This window comes from Protomyctophum bolini, assembly GCF_963924005.1.
Source record: "Protomyctophum bolini genome assembly, chromosome: 16".
NCBI lineage: Eukaryota > Metazoa > Chordata > Actinopteri > Myctophiformes > Myctophidae > Protomyctophum > Protomyctophum bolini.
Window position 1 is genome coordinate 30,489,433 of NC_137877.1, and position 25,282 is coordinate 30,514,714.

The 25,282-nt window shown below is 42.2% G+C and overlaps 1 protein-coding gene across 1 annotated transcript; it reads left to right on the forward strand.

Annotated features, from left to right (window-relative positions):
• Window positions 1-16: 16 nt before the first annotated feature.
• On the forward strand, window positions 17-19,875 carry abcb11a (ATP-binding cassette, sub-family B (MDR/TAP), member 11a; the record flags this gene model as incomplete). Its single annotated transcript, XM_080785978.1, has 31 exons — window positions 17-208; window positions 1,252-1,256; window positions 1,715-1,747; window positions 4,035-4,096; window positions 4,799-4,858; window positions 4,953-4,965; window positions 5,084-5,132; window positions 5,296-5,528; window positions 5,615-5,699; window positions 5,848-5,981; window positions 6,612-6,783; window positions 7,733-7,857; window positions 8,058-8,232; window positions 8,445-8,558; window positions 8,660-8,770; window positions 8,854-8,979; window positions 9,069-9,272; window positions 9,500-9,670; window positions 10,875-11,070; window positions 11,158-11,233; window positions 11,346-11,451; window positions 13,759-13,926; window positions 15,784-15,888; window positions 16,201-16,362; window positions 16,634-16,837; window positions 17,418-17,659; window positions 18,054-18,210; window positions 18,439-18,636; window positions 18,974-19,180; window positions 19,361-19,507; window positions 19,675-19,875. 31 exons carry the CDS (start codon window positions 17-19, stop codon window positions 19,873-19,875), a joined length of 4,233 nt encoding a protein of 1,410 aa, XP_080642104.1.
• Between the last annotated feature and the right edge of the window lie 5,407 nt (window positions 19,876-25,282).

Below are 25,282 nucleotides of genomic sequence, written 5' to 3' on the forward strand. Positions count from 1 at the left end.
TCTATTTTGGTTCTATATGTACTCGCTCCTCGCGTCACCTACGCGTCACCAGGCTTTCCCCCGCACAGTAAAAGCCTACCTGTCCTGGTGCCTGACTACACTTTTGCTTCTCTACATCACTCTTTCTCTGGACAATTACACTAAAGTTCCAGCAGATGGAGATGACTGCACATTATTGTCCAGTGGACGGAAGTTCAGAGGAGAGGAGGTGAGTAGGACACTTTCAAAACACTGATCTGTTTTGATTGAGGACAGGTGCTGCTGTATTGTATTAGTGATATATTTGGGTAAAAACAAAATGTGTTTTGTTAAAAAGTTAAAGCTCCATATTCCCATTAACTCATTATGATAGTAATCATGTTTGTTCAGATTTACAGCTTCCCGCCTCTCCTGCTCTTTAGCCTATAAACAGAAAATACATTCACAGCAGGTGGGCCGCCAATTTGCGAAATAATAACTCATTTAGGATATAAGCTTCACTTTTATAGTGTTCCAGTTCTGATTTTGTTTCGTTCGTTCAATTTATTTATTACCAATATTATGTTTCATCATTGTCAATACCAATTTCACTTGTTTATCTTGAATCCTGTTAAGGTATAGTTCCACACCAGTGAGCTGAGATGGACCTGTTTACTGAACATAATTGATTGATTGAAATTTGTATTAACAATTTGTAGAATGGGTACAGACAGTTCAACGGAAGCACAGATTAAAAAAAGACTTGCTGGTTACATCAGGGTCCTCCATTTTCAATTCATCCGAACATTTAAAGACATACAGATAGGCATATACACTTCTAGCAGTATGGGTGTTGGCTCCCACCCTGCTCTTGCCCCAGGCCTAGGGCCGATTCATACTCCTATTTTAGAGCCGAATAAAAGTCGTTTCGGCGCTGTAGAGCCTACAATTTGACGTCATTTGAGGTTCGGGGGGGCGGGTACCGTCCTAAAGTCGGCTCTTCGGTGCTACTGAAAATTTCTGACGAGCCGAAATCATTTCGGCACTACAGCGCCGAAATGGGAGTATGTATCGGCCACTAGTAATCAGTGGACTGATTGCCTGCCATATTTAAGCAGCACACTCTAGTCTAAACGGGCAATTTAGGTGTTGTCTGGCTGGGTGTGCGTCCCTCAAGCTGGCCCGTGGGGCTGCAGTTTATAGCCACGCTTGTCATGTCAACGGCGTGTGCTTCAAGTAATTCCTCAACCAAGTTTGCCTGTTGGGCGTCAGCTGTGTTGTGTTGTGCATCAGTGCAGGTATGTCCATTGTGGTGTTCTTTAGTAAGTGGCTGCAGTCTATTATATTGTGGCCAGACAAACTGGTCAAACTTTGACATTATAGCCACTTGTGCTGCCACAGTCATTCCATCTGGAGTGTTTGTCCCTGGGCAGCTGGGCTGCTTTCCTACTACCTGGTTCCTGCCACTCAGAGCATCGAACGATGTGTGCTGCCCTATAGCAAATGTGGAATGTTCCTTTTTGTCTGTTATTTGATCTTTGTATTTTAGTATTACATTAAATGGCAAGCAACTCGGGCCAATTGTCATTTCAGGGCCAGTATAGTGACGCCCTGCTTCTTTGCCTGGATCAAATTCACCAGTATCCACCACTGAACAACCGCCCTTGTTTCAATGGGCCATTTTAAGGATCACGTTTATGTTGTGTTTTAATCTGGAATGTGTGAGTTCTCTAAATTGTATACTTTCCCTTTTCAGGCCTGCGGTGCTGGGGATCCATGTTGGGATCAGGTGATGCCCAGTGGTTGTGGTAATCTCCCCCTCCCCTCTTATGTTTGCTATTGTTTTAATTGTTTTCTGTTTATTTGGCTTCAGCTTGCTGTGACTTTTTGGGTTACCACTACCCTGGGTCAGTCAGCCTGCCTATGTCCCCCTTCCCCCCCAGCACTAGCCATGGGGGTACATTTTATTGCATCACTATCACTAATACTTGGATAAAATCCCCTTGGATGATGAGAAATTCTATAAATGAAATGCACTGCTACTTGAATAAAGTGAGATTTGTATTCGGGTTAACCGGTTTCTGCCTTTATTAATTTAATGTACAACGAATCTGAGTCATGAGTAACTCGGGTTTTAATCAGATCTTTAATGAATAACCCCTAGTTTGACATATCGCATGTTACTTAAAAGCATAATTCAAATTAGAATGTTTTGCCTTATAGGTTTTCAATGGTACCCCAACGTTCAACCCCTGAATTGACCATGATCCAAAATGTATATAATTTCAGTTTTTTGAGTGGTCCCTTACGGAGCTGTGTGGGTGGGTGGGTGGGTGTGTATGAGCATGAAAATGGACAGTTTTTTTCACCACCTGTGCGCAACCTAACACACGCGATGATCTGGCCCGGTCCCCTGGGTGTGTTCCTGGGGGTCAGAGTTGCACCACTCACTTCACACGGGTGTGATTTTTTTTTTTTAGATATATTTTTTGCGGCTTATGCCTTTTATTGTTTTTTTTTTTTTTTTAAGGCACAGACAGAGGCTGAGAGGAAACGGGAGAGAGATGGGGGAAGACATGCAGTAAAGGCCGTGTCAGGCTCGGGAGTCGAACCCGCGGCACACTGTGACTGGATTACCAGTCGGGTGCCCAGACGGTTACGCCACCGCCTGGGCCCACACGGGTGTGATTTAAAAAAAATATATATATATATATATCCCAAGGATCATTAAAAAACCTTGAATGATTGCAATATCTTTTGGGTCAAATCTTTGACTGGCCTATACATGAGTCAGGCAGGTTGGTCTATATATCATAAACTCGCAACAAAACATCCTGTTTTTGAGTGGTGCAACCACTCTCTTACGGAGCTGTGTGGGTGGCTGGCTGGGTGTCTGGGTATGAGCATGAAAACAGCATGGTTGTTTTTCACCACCTGTGTGCAACCGCATGCACATAAACTGTATATATGATTTTGGGTGTGCCAGTAGCCACACGGTAACTTTGTCATTTTTCAACCGTTTCGGATATGGGTGGCACGCCGGTCCCGGCCCCCTGGGCACATTCCTGGGTGACTGGAACTCCCCCACCCCTGGGGAACCCCACATGGTAACTTTGTAATTTCTCTACCGTTTCGGACGCGGCACGGCTAGCCGGAACCGGGCCGGCACCCTGGGTGCGTTCCTGTGGTTCTGGGACCCCCCTCCCCTCGGGAACCCCACTTACTTCACACGTGTGTTTTTAAAAATGTCTAAAGACCCCGCCTTTGCTGTGGTTTTATCAGTTGTGGGCTGACTAATAACCTGCTGTAAAATGGAACAAATTCCTAATCTACAACTTACTTGGCCTAGCGGGCATTGACCCTCCTACTCCTAGCATCCTCTACTGTTGTTAAATCAAAGCCATATTATTGATTATAACTCATTCATTAAGTTTTTGTCTCATTACACATTACATTTGTCATAGGTGTACAGTATCTGCCTATCTTATTAGGGGAAAGGTTTAACTTAAAATATAGTTTAAAGAAATCCCTAGTGTATTGTAATGCATTACATATTTATTTTTAACCATGAAGCTAATTATCAGTTTGGGTTACAGATAACTAGAATTATACAAGTCATTCATTAGGTTAGGAAAGTCATCTTATGACCACAAGGTCATTACCCCATTTTACTATCCATGACACAGACTATAATTTGATAATGAGATGTCTGACTAATCCATTTTTAGGCCTATAGTAGGTAGCCAGTACAATAAAAGTAGGCCATCTACTTGTACTGGCCAATAGCCATGCTATTGGACTTGTAGTCATTATCACTAGTAATTATGATAACATGATAGCATGCCTATACTAGCACAATTACCATGTAAATAATATCATTTAATTTACGCACTGTATGTTGCCAGCCTGCTAATTTAAATACAATTTAGTGAACATTAACTTGGTTCAATGAATGCACCTTGACTTATGAAGGAATGTCAGAATGCTGACAACCCTTATCAGTCTAATGGTGTCAGAGATAATGGGAGAGCAGAGGCATAGATTACTTCAGAATAATTCTCTCTGTTGACTCTCAGAGGTGTCTGTGGACACCCAACGTTAAGGAGATCTGTGACTCCCCAACAAGTGTCCCAGAAAGGTAGGCTACAGATGATAAGTATTTTTTATTGGAATGACAAAATATTTGTATTGCCTGGTTAGTTAGACTTGCAAACAATAATTATCTATAAATGCACCAAGTCTCTGTCTGTATAATCCACGTAATTCGAGAACCGTTCGCACCACTGACTAAAAATTACACATGCGCATTCCACACCTCCACGGGGAGTGCAGTGCCCGGTGTCGAGTCGGTCGGACTCACAGTTGTCGAGAACTGCCACAAAAGGTCCCTGCCCGGGCTCTGGTCAGGGCCCCTGGCCAGGCTCCATATATGGAGCTGTACCCAGTACAATGACAATCTTCAGTGTTAAGTTATGGGTCCATTTCTTTCATTTGTACACTCTCAAATACAAAATGAGGACTTTATTGTGAATGTCTAAATATATATATACAATTTATTTTCTTATCTTTTTGTAAAATGAGATGTGAATGCTTTCACTTAATCACTTAACTAAAGCTCATACAACATGAGGTCATTATCAGTTGTTTGTAACTTTAGATCCCGGCAGAGCGGCTACTTTTTAATCCAAGAGTTAAAATTCCCTGCCACTGTATGGTAGAAAAGAAAAGAAAATAAGGTTGGTTCTATACATTTGACAGTGTTTCAATATTAAAGGAAGAACCATCATGTATTTTGATTATATAAAATACTAAATGTTCACCTTTTTGCCTTGTCACCAAGTGAGAATATCCCAAGCGCAGAACATAAAGGAATCTCGTACATCCGAGATGGATAAAGGAGGTGAGTGAACAATTGTCCATACAGTGACAATGTCCATACAGTACAGCCACAAGCTGTGTAATTAACCCTAGTATGTTTGTTTTTTGTTTTCCAGACAATAAAATTCGGTAAGTTTGTTCTGTAAACTTTTCACTGATATTTTAACTATAAGGCAGTGGCTAATATACAAATTATAATTTATGTATTTGTGATATTCCTTTCCCGTTATCTTCATTAATTTTGCAGAGATGAGAAAAAGAATGAGAATGCGCTCAGCATTGGCTTTTTTCAATTGGTAAATATTTACTTACTTAATATATAAAAAGATTAATGAAGTAATTTCTCAACTTTTTGTTAAGACATATGTATGATAATTTGGCAATAAAACCCCAAAAGAATATTCTATATTTAACAACAATTCCCTCAAGCACAGTAAAATGTTTTCTCTTTTTCACCAGTTCCGCTTTGCCACCTGGAAAGACACTGTAATGATGGTAATGGGAGGCTTCTGTGCACTATTACATGGTGCAGCGACCCCTCTCACGCTCCTGGTCTATGGTCAGATGACAAACACTTTTGTGGCTTATGAGTTTGAGGTCCAAGAACTGTCAGACCCCAATAAAACGTGCATCAACAACACCATCTCCTGGATCAATGGCTCTTCATATGACAACAACACCATCCTCTGTGGGTGAGTTAACTAGCTGCATTGATGTAATGTTTGATTACAGTGACTATTAAGTGCATTCTTATCTGTCCTTCTTGTTCTTTTGGCAGGGTGGATGTTGAGGCTCAGATGACTATGTTTGCATATTACTATGTTGGAATCGGAGTAGGGATGCTGATCGTAAGTTATTTTCAAGTAAGTATGGAATGTGTTGTCAACTTATAGACTCATAGTCGGTGCCACTCAACACTGCAATCAACCAAACTGCGACCATGGTTTCTGATGACAATCATGTTTAGTAAAGATGGTTGAACTTTTATCAATGTAAATGTCTGTGATATAGATTGCCCTTTGGGTGACGGCAGCGGCAAGACAAATTCAGAGAATCCGAAAGACTTACTTCCGGAAAGTAATGCGAATGGAGATTGGCTGGTTTGACTGCAACTCAGTTGGTGAATTAAACACACGGATATCTGAGTGAGTTGTGAATTTATCTTGATATACCGCAAGGGCCGATTCATACTCCTATTTTAGAGCCGAATAAAAGTCGGTTCGGCTCTGTAGAGCCTACAATGTGACGTCATTTGAGGTTTGGGGGGGGGGGTACCGTCCTAAAGTCGACTCTTCGGTGCTACTGAGAATTTCTGACGAGCCGAAATCCTGACGAGCCTGTTTCGGCACTACAGCACCGAAACAGCGGTAAAAAAAGAGTATGAATCGGCCCTTAGTGTGCTGGAGTTGGAGAGCTTTTTATAAGTGTTTAATTTGTCTTTTGAATGTGTATTTACTTTATTAATCTTCAAATGCTTACATTGAATAACAGTGTATAGAGAGTTACAGTCATAGAATGCCATCTACTGTAGTTACTACTGTTACCACTGTCATGTGCCTGTAATGATTTTAACTGCACTGTATTGTTTAATGTCATTTTTGCACATAAAACATTTACACAATTTAATTGACTAAAGGTGGTTGCACACTGGATGCGTTTTTCGGAAAACCGAACTAGAAAAAGGCACTCTGTGTGTGGGGACCTTTACACTGTACACCCGACCACTTGTTTTGTAAAGTAAACTCTGTAAAGTGGATTATTATATTTCATCCCAGTGACATCAACAAGATCAACAATGCCATCGCTGACCAGGTGTCTATCTTCATTGAGAGGATCTCCACGTTCGTCTTTGGTTTCATGGTGGGATTCATTGGGGGGTGGAAGCTGACCTTGGTGGTCATTGCAGTGAGCCCACTCATTGGTCTAGGTGCTGGGCTGATGGCTACGGTGAGTGTCAACTTGTGAACCATCTTGCCTTGTTGTTGTTTGTGACAGCAACTCTTTTGAGTGTTCATTTAACTCTGAGAGTGTACAAATGTAACCAATGTGTAGCCTACATTTGTACATCTGAGTTACAAATGATACCTGATATACTACCTGCAGAGTCATCTTCGTTTACTTTATTAGACTTTTTACCCCGGATAAGTTATCTCAAAATCAAATGGGTAAGATTGGCATGAAACTTGCTGAGTGCATTCATGTGTCCCCATGACATTCCCTCACATTGTAGGGTGAACTGTACTGATTTTGGTGACCTCATCACCCTTTGATCAACATTCCCATTGGGTGTAAGGAGTAACAAGGCTGCTAGCGGAGCTTTAAAACTCTTCGGGTGGTTGCACACTGGACGCGTTTTTCGGAAAACCGGCGGTGAAACGCAGCTAAATATCTGAAAAACACAGCCAGTGAGCAGGGACCTTTAATCTTGTTTTTTGTGAATGTGGGGCGTTGTTTTTTAACACATTTTTCACACACAAAGACTATAGATACCGGTAGTCACAACAATTAGAATAAAAAAATTCCAAAAACAAAAATACTTCTCCGAAGTACCAGCATACAATAAGGTCAGACTAAAGAGGTCCTTTGTCCACCAGTCGACCTTGAGGCTTAATCAGGAGTTGTAGTAGCCGCAGGATAATCTAAGAGATGGATATTGCTCTTGTCTTCATGTCTTTATGTATGTAAATTGTCTTGTTCTTTGTTTTATGTCAAATGTGTGTATATTTGTTCTGCATACTTGGCTGCTGTGTCGCAAGACACATTTCAGTGTGAACTGACAATATAGTACTATATCATATCATATCATATCAGTACTTCTCCAATATCAATTTTCATCATGTGGGGCACATTTTATTTTAATGTTAATGTTACTTATGCCTTAAATTTGTCCTTAAAGGCTGTGTCCAGACTGACGGGAAGGGAGCTGCTGTCCTACGCGAAAGCGGGCGCAGTGGCTGATGAGGTCCTGTCCTCCATTAGAACTGTGGCAGCCTTCGGGGGAGAAGAGAAGGAGGCAGAAAGGCACTGTATATTTCTTCTCAAATTTGGAGGCAGTCTGCCCTAAAAAAGACTAGGCACCCATTTTCTTTTGCCACGTGTCAGACTCCTTTGCTCAAAAGCTCAATTGATTCTCTCATCAAAAATAAATTACTCATTCAAAGGTCGTGCAACAAAGCGTTGAATAATATGAATGAATATGAAGTTTCAATTGTCATTATCAGGTATGACAAAAACCTTGAGGAGGCTCAGAACTGGGGTGTGAAAAAGGGTGCCATCATTGGACTGTTTCAAGGCTATATGTGGTGCATCATCTTCCTTTGTTATGCTTTGGCGTTCTGGTATGGATCTAAAATGGTCATTGACACTAAGGAGCTCTCTCCTGGTACTCTTATTCAGGTACACACGGCTTCTTCAGTGCATCCTCAGTGTTCATTTAGCTCTGTGTACAAATATAACCTAATGGACCTGTATGCATTCATTTGGTTACATAATAAATGATGCGTTACAAATGGATACATTTTACTTTGTATGATCCCATTTGATCAAATCAATGTCTTTTGAAAGTTGCAGGCCCTCAAATGACGAGTAGCTTGTGTTTTTGTCGGCAGGTGTTTTTTGGAGTACTCATGGCAGCTATGAACCTGGGTCAGGCTTCCCCCTGCCTGGAAGCCTTTGCTTCTGGACGAGCTGCTGCAAAGTCAATCTTTGACACCATTGACCGGGTAGAACACTACATTTCTTTTAACATACTGTAGCTCACATGCTAAAGATACCGGTAAGTACCATAAAACATTAAAGCAAATTTGTTTGTATACTTTTACAGGAACCAGAAATCGACTGTCTCTCAGAAGAGGGCCACAAACTGGACAATGTCAATGGTGACATTGAATTCCACAATGTCACTTTCCATTATCCGTCTAGACCAGACGTTAAGGTAACTCATTTTTGTTGATCCATATTTATTTTGTTAACGGTTTTGTAAAAGAGCAAAACGTATGGATGAGCTGCTCTTTCCAGATTTTAGATGACATGAGCATGCAGATCAAAGCAGGACAAACCACCGCTTTTGTTGGACCAAGCGGGTCAGGAAAGAGCACCACCATCCAGCTTTTCCAAAGGTTCTACAACCCAAAGGAGGGAAAGGTGACAGTCAGACCGTGTGAAAAGCTACCCTGAATGCTCCAAACTTTGATGAAACGGCCTATTCAAATTTGTGTCGTTCTGGTCTTCAGGTGACGTTGGATGGTCATGACATCCGCAGTCTGAACATCCAGTGGCTTCGCTCTCTCATTGGCATCGTGGAGCAGGAGCCAGTTCTGTTTTCTACCACCATAGCAGAGAACATCTGCTATGGCCGACCTGGTGTCTCCACAGAGGACATCGTCCAGGCCGCAAAAGAAGCAAATGCCTTTGACTTCATAATGGATCTTCCCCAGGTGCTCACCAAATATTAGCTCATGACAAATGATAGTCTAATTCAGTGGTTCTCAAAGATTTTTTATATTTTCTTTTTTACATTTTAACAACACACATGTATGGGTTTGTGCGTCCCCTGGCACAAACTATTTTCAGATGAGGGTCAAATACATTTACAATGTTGGGGTCCTTGACATTCTCATAAAACCTAGTATAACTGGTGTTGTCTACTCTTAACATATTTTAGAGATTTGATACTTTGGTGGGAGAAGGTGGTGGTCAGATGAGCGGAGGACAGAAGCAGAGGATTGCTATCGCCAGGGCACTGATCCGCAACCCTAAGATCTTGCTCCTGGACATGGCCACCTCTGCTTTGGACAATCAGAGTGAAGCTGTTGTCCAGCAGGCCCTGGATAAGGTGAAGCACCCTCCCCTTCATCTATCTGTATAGTACCTCAGCATCACCTAAAGTGGTCCTAAACCAATGGTTTTCAACCTTTTTCATATCAAGGTTTTCGTTCGATCTTTCTAAATACACTGTTTGGGGATTTAGCAGTGGGGAAGGGGTGTTCCCCCATTAAAGTTGGTATTTTGGTTACACCTCCGTTACCCGTTATATTATGCATAGGTGTGGTTTGGGCGTTACAATAATTAAACCAATCACAGGTCCATGTGCCATTGCCTTTAAGAGATCCCATAGCCGTTGCCCGTTATGCCCAGTTCTATATTGCTTCATAGCCTTACGGTCTATAGCCCATGGAAGAGTGATGTGCTGCTGCCTTGACTTGTGATGCACTCCACTATCGCCTTCCCAAATGTATGTGACCAAAATAGCAATTCAGGGGAAAGCGTGCCAACACGCCCATGACCACACCTCTAGGCGCAAATACTGGCGTCTGCAAAATAGATAGCGGGTGACGCTGGACCAAATACCATTAAGGGACAGAGAAGCTCCTAGCGGCTGAATTGCGGGCTGCGTCGCGGAAAACGACAGCGACATAAATGGAGCCCTTAGCCCTATATCTTGCACCACCCCTTACCCCTTATCCCTAAACTTATTTGCCATTTTTTACTATTTTAAAACATTTTAAAATGGTACAAATAGCCGATCTACAAGCTAACAACGTGTCGCTGTAGATTGGCTAGTTGAACTATTTCTAAATGTTTTAAAATAGTAAAAAATGGCAAATAAGTTTAGGGATATGGGGTGGCGCACGATGGAGCCCTAGCCTCTCAGACCCAAAACTTAGTTTTTAACTTAATTTTGTTGTTATTGTCCACAATTGCATGATGTATTGATGTGGTACCATTATGAGGCCAAACCAAAATAACAGTTATTCTACATTCTCTAACTGTGTTTAGACTTCTTGTAAATTAACTGATGCAAATGTTTAACAATAATTTTGCTCTTGAGGGCGTAAAATAAAACCAAATTGACCAAATGGTTTCATTTTATGCTCTCAAGAGTTAAAGATCTATAAGGGTCTATTTAGTTACCAACTCCATCATTTAGCTGGGGACCACTGCACTGGTAGAAAACCACTGACTAAACACAAACTACTTTGAGCACCTACTCCAATAATACAATACAGGTGTAGTGACACTGTAATGTCTATCTGCAGGCACATATGGGCAGGACGACCATTTCCATTGCCCACAGACTCTCTACGATTAGGAACGCAGATGTCATCATTGGATTTGAGCATGGACAGGCTGTAGAGAGAGGAACACACAGTGAGCTTTTGGAAAGGCAAGGTGTCTACTTTACCTTAGTCACCCTTCAGAGTCAAGGAAGTGATACATCCAAAGCAAACAAAGGTAGGTCTGGTATAAAGAGTACTGTCACATTCTTGGTGGCAGTCATCACATGGGAGAATCAATTTTTATTGATTCTCTTTTATTCAGAGAATGAGGCCATTGAAGAGGAATTTGCCCCAAAAGTGAGGAGTTTCAGTCAAGTGAGCTATAGTTCTGGTATGAGGTAAGTTCATCAGTAGTTTTGAAAGTGTTGGGGTTATGCTCTGCTATTAAAAAAACATCTAATATGAACAATATAATAATTATTTTAATATATAATCATTTATTTTCTGTAGGAGATCGCTTCGTCTGCGATCTCAAAGCCAGTTGAGTGAGAGTGTCCCTGACGCGATATCCGGCAGTTTCAAACTCCATTCAGACTGTGGGATGACAATAGCAAAGGTATACAGCGCCATCTCAATGAATTAGAATATTGTGTAAAAGTTCCTTTTCTTCCATAATATAATTCAAAAAGTGAAACTTTAATATATTCTCAATTCATTGTGCATAAAGTGAAGTATTTCAAACCTTTTTTTTGTTTTAATATTGATGCGTACAGCTCATGAAAATAAAAAAATCATATCTCAACAAATTAGAATATTTTACGAGATCACTAAAAAAAAGATTTTTTTTTAAACGAGAAATGTCGACCATCTGAAAAGCAATGTATGCAGTCAATACTTTGTCTGGGCTATTTTTAACAAATTATTTCATCAATGGGCCCATGGCATGGAGGTGATCAGCCTTTGTCACTATTGAGGTGTTATAAAGCCTAACAGGTTTGCTTTGATAACAGCCGTAAATGCATTTGTATTGTTGAGTCATGTCTCACACCTTCGTCTTGACAATACAACCTAGATTCTCTGTGGGGTTCAGGTCAGGCCAGTTCGCTGGTCAGTTAAGCAGTAATACCATGGTCAGTACACCAGTACACCACTAGTAGTTTTGGCACTGTGGGCAGGCGCCAAATCGAGCTGGAAAGGAAAATTAGCATCTCCATGAAGCTTGTCAACATACTGAAGGAAGAAAATTAACTTTTACACAATATTCTAATTCATTGAGATGGAGCTGTATGTATACATATGATATGATATAGTACTTTATTGACACACTGAAATTTGTCTTGCGACACAGCAGCCAAGTATGCAGAACACGTATACAAACTTTTTTTTTCCACAGTTCTGTTTATTCAAGATTCAGGGTATACAGTAAATCAAATAATGACAGTATATGTGACACACCCACACATATACAAACATTTGACATAACCTAAAGAACAAGACAATTTACATACATAAAAGATATGAAGACAAGAGCAATATCCACCACTTAAATTACCCTGTGGCTACTACAACTCCTGATTAAGCCTCAAGGTCGACTGGTGGACAAAGGACCTCTTTAGTCTAACCTTATTGTATGCTGGTACACCATATCTCCTTCCTGAAGGTAGCAACCTATATGTAATCAAGGATCTCTAAGAGCCTGATCACGTGGTATTTGGGGCCAAAGGCCAACTATGTTGGAACTTTATGGGCAGATTCTCTCTGAGGATGAGGCTATTGCTTCTGACCTTGGTCGCTCCTATATACTTTATTATCCCACTCACTCAAGTTTTTATCTGAACAATTACTCTACTTTTACCCCATTTACACAACACTGCTAAACACACACATTGTTCACACACTCATTCCTCTTTGAGTATAGTATTCCTCTCTGAGACAATCCCTACTACTATCGCCCAGGGGAGATACTGCACTCATGAGCGTCACTACAGTCAGTACTAATGAGTGTCGCGCTTGTCGCAGACATGCGCAGAGCAAATTCAGTCAGAAAAGTCAGTGCCGTTGCCCGTGGCCGTTCATTGGGCTGCCTCAGCATAACGTTCTCATTCACATGATTCACTCATCCAATCACACACTCATTCCATCTTCATACCGGCTATTTAAACTGGACGTTTGCACTGCTCATCCTGTTTGCTTGCTGCTGCACACTGATACTGCTGCGCTGCTGTCACCCATTTTGGACTGAGGCCGATTCTTAAAAACGCCTTCTAAATCCTCACCTAAGTTTTCTTAAAAACATCAATTTTATTTATTTATTTTTGAATACTGTACATACTGTACAGAACCCCAAAAGGGATTCCCGTCCAGAAGTGTTAGAACACTAAAAGAACACCAGAATGGGTTAAAGTTTTGCTGCTCACCCTCCTCTACCCCACGACTCGTTTTGGATCTGCTTTTATGTATGGGGGATTCGGAATCCCTATGGTTGGGACAAAAAATGCAGGCCAGACGTTTTTCCTTGGGCTATAGGGAGTGTGCTTACAACGTTTGACGCAGATCTGTGCAGTTATATGTAAAGACGCGACTCGGCCTGTTATAGTGCCACCATCAGGCTGAGTTGAAAGTTTTCAAGTGGAATTAATTCAGCGTAGTTAATTCAGCATCACTGCAACCTGCACTTTAACCATTATTGCATACTCTGGCTATTCAAAAATAGCCGATATACAAGTTCACAGCCTGGCACAAAGTGATATTCTTTGGGAAATGGTGAAATCTTTCCTTCTGGTGGTCCCTGGAACAAAACATTTTGAGACTAAATATAATTTTGGGGGTCCTTGTACAGCAACATAGGTGTTTTCATTTTCAGAGAACTGTTAGAATCGGCCTCAGGTCTTAATAAATTAATAGTGAAAGCTGTTTTCAACAGGAATGTAAGGCTGATCTAGAGGAAGACGATGTACAGGTGGCCGCAGTGAGCCGGATCCTGAAGTACAATCAGCCAGAGTGGCCCTACATGGTGCTGGGCTCTCTGGGAGCTGGGGTCAACGGCTCTGTCAACCCCATCTATGCCATCCTGTTCAGCCAGATTCTTGGGGTGAGAGACACTGCATTTTGTTGCCTCATTATACTTTATGGTAATTTATCATATCTTTTTAGCTGTGCCAATGCGCAATGACTGGCCGTGAGTGTCCCTATATGTGTCTGTTTGGGGTAAAAACTGCAGCTGTCACAAACTCACCCATTGACCACTGCAGCACACACACACACACACACACACACACACACACACACACATTTGAAATGTTTATTTATGTCCACATAATGAGAAGTACAGGAATACCTTGTACAAAGGACATAAACACTGCCAGTGCAGTTTGACAGTGGGAGAGCAGCCAGTTACAACGTGCATGGACGGCAAAGCATCGTTACATACAGTACAGCTGACATGTCGGACACAGGGCAGCAGACATAAATCATGGATAAAGGAAACAACGCCTCCTCCAAATTGAGCGGCTTCCTATAATGGCTGAAATACCTCTGAGCAATACCTCGCTAACTGCTTGGCTCTCCTTTTGGAAAGGCCGGCCATTTGCAAGCCCCTCACAACCAATTTATGCACATGCCCTAGGCTGCCAAAGATAAAAGTTTAGTAGCCTAGCTGTGAGATGGTCTGCATTAGCTGCTGATAGGTACAGCCGACCTCGAGAATGAACACCTCTATGGTTTTCATTTACAACAATGACATCAGGGGTGTTAGCTGAAATGTTAGAGAACACAGAATCATCATTACACAGGTTAAACATCCTCTGCTTCACAGTAGAATGCTTATAAAGCATGATGGAGGACCTGAAAATGGAAGAGATGTCTTTCGATATCAAATCCACTATTCTGTCATGCCTACATATTATGTAAAGGTCCCTGTAAACATGGCAACCATTTAAGATGTGGGACATGGTTTCAGCTATTTGTTCATGGCCATGATGGATACAGTGAGGAGCATGATTGCCTGGAAACCAGATGGAGAGATTAAGTTTAGAAGGTAGAACCTGTAATCTCGCTTTCAAAGTAAAAACAACAATGCACTCATCAATGGCAACATTTTTGAACACAGAGTGAGAGACAGAATGGTCCGCAGCAGGAAGACATGCAGTCTTTCCTTGTAATCTCAACTCAGTCCAATGTTGTCGCTGTCTTTGACACACACACACACACACACACACACACACACACACACACACACACACACACACACACTGCACCGTTCAGTTCACACGTTTTTTTATTTTTTCAATTGCATTTGGAATGTTTTCTCTGCAGTCCCGTTCCTCTTTATACCTTTATAACTTTTTTGCCCCCCACCTGTATTGTATTTGTGTACTGGTGGGATTCATGCACTATTCGTGCATTATTAATCCCATAATATTGTGTTCATTTAACTCTGACAGTGTACCCACAGACCTGTCGTCCATTTTGTTACATTTCAATGAACACTGAGGCAGAGGGTACGGGTCAAGTTGTACACTCTCTCTGGGTTGACCCATTTTGGGCAGGAACCCCTTTTTGTATTTTAAGCATTGTTATACTTTAGCCATTGAAAAATAGCAGATCTACAAGCTCATAGTGCGGCACCGAGTGCCGCGCTACGAGGTTGTAGGTCTGCTATTTTTGAAAAATCGTGAAAATGTGGAGCAAATCTATCTAATATATATTCTTTCAGAGTGTTTAACTTTGCTTCTGGGGAGGTCCCTGGAACAACATATTTTCAGATGGGGGTCTGCGGCCAATTAAATATATTTTTGGGGGTCCTTGACATGAAAATGTTTGAGATTTTTTTTAATTTCGACGTCGGGTCTAAATGGGTTAAATAAACAGTCAGGGTTTTACGGTCATGTCTACATTGTTATGTGCCACTGCCACATGTAATTTCTTTTTATCATATTTGCAATTGCAGACTTTTGGCATTCGTGACTTGGACGAACAGAGAGAGCAGATTAATGGGATTTGTGTTCTGTTTTGTATTGTCGCTGTGGCTAGTTTCTTCTGCCAGTTCTTACAGGTTGGTATTTTCTTAGTGCCATGTGGTTGAATTTAGGGCTGCAGGTATTGATTACTTTCTTAGCGATTATTCTATCAAGTACTTTTTTGATTGATCAAATCGGTTAGTCTGCATAACTTACTTTGTCAAACAACAGTGGAATACAAATAGCTAATACTGTATAGCCAATCAACATGCTCACAATAAAAAGCTTGAGAATCCTTATCTAAGACACCAATGTGATACAGAGTATAATTAAATTATACTACAAAGAATAGTGACCTGAATGATTGACATTGTTGTGAGGTGAAATAACTCACAGTTGTGTTCCAGGGATATGCGTTTGCTAAATCTGGTGAGCTGCTGACCCGCCGACTCAGGAAGATGGGCTTCCAGGCAATGCTAAAACAGGAAGTGGGCTGGTTTGATGACCCCAATAACAGCCCTGGAGCTCTGACCACCAGACTGGCCACTGACGCCGCCATGGTCCAAGGGGTGAGAGGCTGCAGCTAGACTGGAAAAGCCTTATATTAGCGTTATATTAATCTAACTGTGTACAAGTGTAACCAGATGGACATGTAAGGGTCCATTATTTGATTACAATTGTACACTCTCTGAGTTACAAACGAATACAAAAGGATATTACTGTGTAAAACCTGCAGGTCTGAAAATAATAAGTCTGCATCGTCCTATAGAGATAGCACTGCATTGTTTTGGATGACCGTGTGTATGCTGTTGTACGTTGAAAATGATATTGTCTCTGCAGGCAACGGGATCTCAGATTGGCATGATTGTGAATTCCTTGACGAACATTGGAGCAGCTTTTATCATAGCCTTCTACTTCAGCTGGAAGTTGACTTTGGTGGTGATGTGTTTCCTGCCCCTCATTGGACTGTCTGGGGCCGTTCAAGCCAAAATGCTGACGGGCTTTGCAAATGACGATCAGAAGGCCATGGAGGCAGCAGGTCAGGTATGTTCCCACTGTCAGTGTCAACATCATGCTTCAAGCCACTGCCTTAACACTACACTGCCTTGATCAATCCTGTATGTGCTGGTTTCACCTGGGTCTTTGATTTTTACTGCATCACGCCTCATTTATACAGAGTGGCTCGACAAGAGTCACAGATTTGTGTGACTATAGAGATACTGTGTACCAATTTGACAATCTGTAGGTGAAATGTGTTTTGCTAAAAACCGTCCTCCTGGTGGCGCTAACAGGCTGATCGACTGATGGACATGGGGCAAAACATAGTCTCGGCCTGGTGGAGACAATAAATAAAAAGCATAAAACAAGATACGATGGATATAATATTTTTGTCTGACTATTACTGATATTGACAATGAATGTACTTTTACAACCATGTTGTTTTTAAGAATTGTCAATACATTCTCGAATCAAAAACACTACACCGGGTCACTCTGAGAATGTACTAAATTGACCCAAAAGAGTCCACTTGGTTACATTTGTATACTCTCTTGAGTTAAATTAACAATGAGGACATTACCGTGTACTTACAGAATACCATATGTGCGTGTGCGCTCTTCCACAGGTGTCCAGTGAAGCTCTCACCAACATCAGGACTATTGCAGGCCTGGCTAAGGAGAGAGTGTTTGTGGAAGCGTATGAGAAACAGCTTGAGGCTCCATATAAATCTGCCAAGAAGAAAGCCAACATCTACGGCATCTGTTTTGCCTTTGCTCAATGTGTTATCTCTATGGCGTATGCAGCATCATTTAGATATGGAGGATATCTGGTTAGTGCCGAAGGACTGCATTATATGATGGTTTTCAGGTTTGTTTTTATTACAGGATTCACTGAAAAGACCTCAGTCTGTTGAAGCTGCAATCCATAATACAATCTCTGCTTGGCCAGGGGGTATTGATTGCCCTTATTGCTACAGTACTGACAGGAAATGGGGGAGAGAGATGGGGGGGTGACATGCAGTAAAGGCTGTCTGGATCGGGAGTCGAGCCCGCAGCACACTGCCAGGCTTGGGCTACTGGCCAAGGTGCCTGGACCACTGAGCCACGGCCCAGGCCGCAGATGTTCATTTCTATTCAATAAAATAACTTCCGGATTGCAGCTTTAAGTAGCACTGCGTATTAGTGCTTATCAGTATTCAAGAATCATGTTCAGCTACAGTATGTGGTTAAAAAGCATCCATGTATTTTATTCATTTTTTCAGAGTGATTTCCTCCATTGTTATCAGTGGGACTGCTCTGGGAAAAGCTTCCTCCTTCACCCCAGATTATGCCAAAGCCAGGATCGCTGCCGCCCAGCTCTTCAAACTCCTGGACCGCATTCCTAAAATCAGCTCAAACCACACAGATGGAGAGACATGGGTGAGGAAAAATGAGTAAGATGGAATGTCAAATGTGTATTACTGAGGAACAATGAGTAAGATGAATGTCAAATGCAAATTGCCAGGACCTTAAAATGGAACCAAATGGAACTGAAAGTGTCTTTAACAGTGTAGCTAGCTTCCCCTGTGTGCTCATCTGAACTATCTGAGCAGCGATCTGCTGGTTAAATGCAGAAAAGTAATGTCCTACCTCCCCACCATGTCTTAGGATAACTTCAAAGGAGAGATAGAGTTCAACAACTGTAAATTCACCTACCCTACAAGGCCAGATGTCCAGGTCTTGAATGGGCTGCTGGTGTCGGTGAAGCCTGGTCAGACGTTGGCCTTCGTGGGGAGTAGTGGTTGTGGGAAGAGCACGAGTGTCCAACTGCTGGAGAGGTTTTATGACCCAGATGAGGGAAAAGTGGTACGTTGATGCTCTGTCATTACCATTATAATTCCTGCACACTAAACTCCTGAGTGTTGACATGTATCACTGAAAGTGTAAAAGTTCAACTATAAATTTAAATTTGAATTTGGGTGCTTTTGCCCCTCTCCACTTTTAAAGTTGCATTAATTAAATTAACATTTGTTACTGCGCAGGCCTATATGTCATCGTCATTTGCAGTCAGTATGTCACTGTTGTAATTGTTAGAAATGCATTGCATTTAAATACTGTTAATTCGATTTTTGCTGATTATAAAAGGCTAATCCAAACCAAAGTTGCTAAACTCATACTGTATACTATGTCCTATCATCTTCAGGTGATTGATGGCCGCTCGTCACAAAATGTCAACGTGCCCTTCATTAGGGCACAAATAGGCATTGTGTCCCAAGAGCCAGTGCTGTTTGACTGCAGCATCGCTGAAAATATACAATATGGAGATAACACACAATGCGTTAGCATGGAGGATGTTATCGAGGCAGCTAAGAAAGCATATCTCCATGACTTTGTGATGAGTCTACCAGATGTAAGTAGTCATTCAAGCCTGAATTGCTGGAATGTTGTAAGTCTCAAATACAACTTATTTTGTAACGTAATGTATTATTATGTTTTAAGGAAACACATTTCGATTTAGTTTATTATTTAAATTAATTCATTTCTGAAATTCCCACAATACTTATATATTCTTCAATACTTCTACATGCAGAAATATGACACTCAGGTTGGTGCCCAGGGATCCCAGTTGTCTAGGGGACAGAAGCAACGTATTGCCATCGCTCGAGCAATCGTCAGAAACCCAAAGATTCTGCTGCTGGATGAGGCCACCTCTGCCCTGGACACAGAAAGTGAAAAGGTGGGAGGCACCCCCACTACATTTAACTATATCAAACATTTCTTTACCTACGGTGCAAGCCATGTAGGGCATAATGATCCACAAATCACCATTGTGTTACATATTAACATCCGTGGAAGATGCTCTTGTAGTCCCAGTTCACGATACAGGCTCTGTTCTCTCAACAGACTGTCCAGGTAGCTCTGGATGAGGCTAGAAAAGGACGTACCTGTATTGTCATCGCCCATCGACTGTCTACTATCCAAACTGCTGACATTATAGCTGTGATGTCCCAGGGTGTTGTCATAGAGAAGGGCACACATGATGAACTCATGGCCAAGAAGACTGCCTATTATCAATTGGTCACAACAGGGGCTCCCATAAGCTAAAGCCTGGTTTGTGCTTATTTGCACATTCTATCTCACACCGAAAATAGTAGATCTTCAAGCGCACTACGCGTTGCAGAGACTCTGGCCCGCAACTAACTTTAAATCAGGTGTAAGTCACAGCATGAGGCAAGGACTTTTTATAGAGATTTGAATGAACTGAACTTTTTATAGAGATTTGAATGAACTGCTTTTTTTATGGAATTATTGAGAACAGCATTTTTGCTGAAGTTTGTTCCCATTTTCATGAGCATGATTGCTGATAAGCAGAAAGAAAATTGCCATTTGGCGCTCAGGTGGTGCAGTGGTAAAATCCCTGCCCTGGTTGAGGGTTCCAATCCACCAGGGTGCAACTGGCTTTGTCAGGCGTCTACAGACACAATTGGCCTGTGTTCAGGGGAGGGAAGTTGGGTGGGGAGGGTGATGTTGACCACTGCGATAATTGTCACTGCACGTAATCCTATGGGCTGGGGCAGCACCTGTCAGCAGGGAATGATGGGTGGGAGGAGTAGGACGAAGTCTCTACACTATGTCCTCACTAGTGGCGAAAAATAAAACTTCTGGGAACTCAGATTACGTCCTCACTGGCAGGTGGGAAAAAAAGCCATTTGAGTGGACCGCTATAGAAAGTGCTCTCAAATTAAATTTACTGAAGAAGACATTGTGATAACCATTTTGCTCATTGTGTCTATCTGACATAGGCAGATATTGACATGACACACAGCACACAAATAATAATAATGCATTATTTAAAAATAATATATATATATATATATCTCATGTATTATTATTTGTGTGTGTCATGTCTATACCTGCCTATGACAGATAGATTAACAATGTTATCAGTCCAACAAAGCAAAAATGGTGAGATTCACAATTTTCACCATTACCTTTTTTCCATATCCAAGAAATGGGGGAATAGTTTCTCTGTGTTAAATACCTGGACCCTCCTGGGATTATGTTGACATAAAATGTTATTAAAAACATTTATCTATATTTTTCTTATTCATACACAAGCCTACATAAGCCTAACATACAGACATGCACACACAGAGCCTATGGAAATGAAATGGAATGACGGCGAGCACTTCATCAGCACCCAGGAGAGGTTAGGGTTCCGGATTCTGGTGGCTTGCTCAAAGGCACCTCGGCACTGTCCAAGAGGTGAACTGGCACCTCTATGCCAGCCCACACTCTGTGGACTGTGGTCTGTGCTGGACTTGGCGCCCACCCTCCAGTTCCCAAGACAAGTTGCAATGGACTGCTTTTTATTTATTTTATTATTTTTTGGACATCTTAATGACAAATCTTGTATAGGGGTCTTTAGCAAAACATATTTTCAGATATGGGCTGTCCAGGCACCTTGGCTGGTAGTCCAGCATGACAGCGTGTCGTGGGTTCGAGACTTTGAGTCCCGATCCCGACGAATCTTTTTGCTGTGTGTCTTCCCCGCATCTCTCTCCCCACAAAAAGCCCCACAAACAAATATATCTTTAAAAAAAAGATATGGGCCCACATAGAGCTAGGGCCCACAGCCAAATCCTGCTACCCTAATAGACAGGGGTGCATGAGCACCTGGCCGTTCATTCGTGCTCTATCTCCGACCAAGCCACACTTCCACCACACATCTCTCTATGCAAAATAAAACCTGCACACTCCCACAAAAGACATAGACTACATTGCATTCGCCAAAAATGTCTTCTTTACTGTTTAAATATTACTTTTCGGAAACACGCTATTCTTGCTCAACCTCAACAGCCTACGTCAGAATCGTCATGTTGGCGTCTACTACGCCAACTACGTTCACTTAATGGGGCCAGTCCTTCACAGTGACACACGCGTTAGATCAACCACGCGACCGGGATGGTTTCTACCCCTCAATGTCGTGCCTACTCTACACTGCCATCCCAAGTCCCCTCCCCCTTTCACTGCTCCTGTGTGTGACCTGTGAACTACTCTCTGACTGCACTGTGGCTTGATTTATATGTGCGAGGTTGAAATGTAATGCACATAAATTAATTATAGGTCCAGCAAGCAAATCATGATTGTCTGTTTGTGCTCAATAGGTCACCATCACATTCCGATTTTAGGTGTTGTGTTTTCTATGACATTTATTTGGGCCAGTACTTTCATATCTATCCTTTTTCCGACCAACACAGAACATGCTAACGGTGTTAGCGCGTTAGCATCCATCTTGCTTTTGATTTATATGTGCGAGGTGGAAATGTAATGCACATAAATTAATTATAGGTCCAGCAAGCAAATCATGATTGTCTGTTTGTGCTCAATAGGTCACCATCACATTCCGATTTTAGGTGTTGTGTTTTGTATGACACTTTGGCCAGTAGTTTCATATCTATCCTTTTTCCTTTGACCAACACAGACCATGCTAACGGTGTTAGCGCGTTAGCATCACACAGCTTACAGCGTCAGTGTTGCATGAATACTTTCAACCATGACAATGCCGACTACTTTTGCTACACACACTTCCCAAGGATTATGGAGATGTCTTTATTTTATTTTTAAGGTTGAGAAATGAAATAATTATGGTCGTTTCTAATCTCAGCATTTCACAAGAGAAAGACGTGGATGCCTTTCGCTGCGCTGTTGGCGTTGCCATGTCTCATAGAAACAAGTAAATAGGTCTTTAAAAATAATCCCAAAACAAGCGCATATAACAGGGGTCTGTAACCTATTTTAAATGAAGTGCCATGTTTTTATTTTCTAGATAGTGAGTCAGCCACAAGCTCACATCACAACAATAATCCATGTAATAATCACAATAACAATACTAATAATAATAATCATAATAATCCTGCTACCCTAATAGACAGGGGTACATAAGCACATGGCCGTTTATCCAACAGCTTTCTCCGACCCAACCACACTTTCACCACACATCTCTATATGCAAAATAAATTCGGCACACTCCCAGAATACATATAGGCTACATTTCATTGAAAGAAATGTCTTAATTACTGAATAAATATTACTTTTGTCAACCACGCCATTGTTGCTCAACATCACCAGCCTACGACAGAATCGTCATGTTGGCGTCTACTACGCCAACTACGTTCACTTATTGGGGCCAGTCCTTCACAGTGACACACGCGTTAGATGAACCACGCGACCGGGATGGTTTCTACCCCTCAATGTCGTGCATTTGCTGCGCCCTTCTAATGCTGCGCCACGCCTACTCTATACTGCTCCATGCGACTCGAACAGCGTCAGCAGCAGCAGCTCCGAGCCTCCGTCAGAAAGGCTGCCCACAGCACTGCACAGCCCCACACCCAAATGAATGGAATGAATGAATAAGGCGCTTATATCGCTATTGCTCAGTGGATGGGACATTTACATTAAAAGCAATCGGATGGACGCGTGGATAACGGCATGGTTGTGTGCAATCGGAGGGAAAGCTTCCATAATCCATATAGCTTCCATGCTAGCTGCTTCAGACACAGGGGAGGGGAGGGAGAAATAGTGCGAAATAGCGCTTATGCAACAATTACCCTAAAACACAAACACCTCAACTCGATGTCATTGTGAATAAGAATTTCGAGCGAAATAATAATTTTTGGAAGGACACTTTCACCCAGTATGAAGCTAAATGTGGAAGCCGTGTGTGTCACACCAAAACGGCTGACCTATAGAATCCTGTAACCAGCCTCTCGCACTGCCTGCGAGTTGGCTCCGTCTAAGGCTCCGTCTTATGAGCAAATTTAGAACTTCCGGTCTGACAGCTAGCAGATTTAAGACATCCGGTTGCTTTCAGAATAAAATAAGATTATTTAATTCGTTAATTAAATAATTTTTACATTACATTATTAGTATTATTATTACATTACAGTTATTGTAAAGACACACATTATGTTTCTGTGTAAAAATAAGTAATTAAATAACATAAAAAAGTTATCTAAATGGATAAATGCTATTCACTGGAGTGCATGGACTTTATAAAGTGGACACTGGACAAAAGACGGCTCCGCCAGGCAACTATCTGGACATACCCACGCGTTTGGGAAGATGTCCTCTACCACCCCACAGTCTCCGCTAAGCGGGAGAGGTGTAAAATTCACAGCAGCAGAGCTTCTACTGGGGTCAATGCAAAAAAATGTACCGTTTCCGGACCCAGAATGGACACTGGACAAAGAGGCCTCCGCGAGGCAACTATCTGGACATACCCACGCGTCCGGGGAGATGTCCTCTACCACCCCACAGTCTCCGCTAAGCGGGAGAGGTGTAAAATTCAGAGCAGCAGACCTTCTATTGGGGTCAACACTCAAAAAAGTGCCGTTTCCAGACCCAGAATGGACACTGGACAAAGAGGCCTCCGCGAGGCAACTATCTGGACATACCCACGCGTCCGGGGAGATGTCCTCTACCACCCCACAGTCTCCGCTAAGCGAGAGAGGTGTAAAATTCAGAGCAGCAGAGCTTCTACTGGGGTCAATGCAAAATAAATTACCGTTTCCGGACCCAGACTGGACACTGGACAAAAGACGGCTCCGCGAGGCAACTATCTGGACATACCCACGCGTCCGGGGAGATGTCCTCTACCACCCCACAGTCTCCGCTAAGCGGGAGAGGTGTAAAATTCAGAGCAGCAGACCTTCTATTGGGGTCAACACTCAAAAAAGTGCCGTTTCCAGACCCAGAATGGACACTGGACAAAGAGGCCTCCGCGAGGCAACTATCTGGACATACCCACGCGTCCGGGGAGATGTCCTCTACCACCCCACAGTCTCCGCTAAGCGAGTAAATGGGTGCTTATATTTCTATGTGAAATGTGGTGATGCTGGCATCACAATAGATGCCAGCATCACGCTGCCTCCGTCTAATAAGCACATTTACAACTTCCTGTTTGGAAACCGAAACAGATGCTTCTGACATTTGCCTGTGCGTGCTTAATCGTTGTACTTCTGAACACATTTCCCAAATCTCAGTGATTTATCCACACATCGCTCTGTGTGTGTGTGTGTGTGTGTGTGTGTGTGTCGCGTCGCCCTCCAGCTGCAATTGCGAGTGTGCGTTGTGTGCAGGGCACACTACTGAGTTTAAAACCACAGCTGAAACATGAAGTGGAGTCTGTCAATTCCCGCAATTTCCTTCTTCCCATATTGCGCTGCAACGACACTAGGATTGAGCCCCCCGAAGGGGGGCGAAATTCTAGTATCATTAATTTGGGGATCCCTAATTACATTAAGCTTAAGGTGAGTGAGACTGAGACCACAGGACAGGATACTAGTAGTGGGCACTACATCTGATAATGGGCAGTACCTAACACCAACAGTGGGTGGCAGCAGCAATACACCGACGGGCGTCTGTCTAGTTTGACGAAAAAGAAGAAGAGACCGCGAGCTGTAGTACAGAACATTGTAGGAAGTACAGTAGTGAAGAATCAGTTATATAG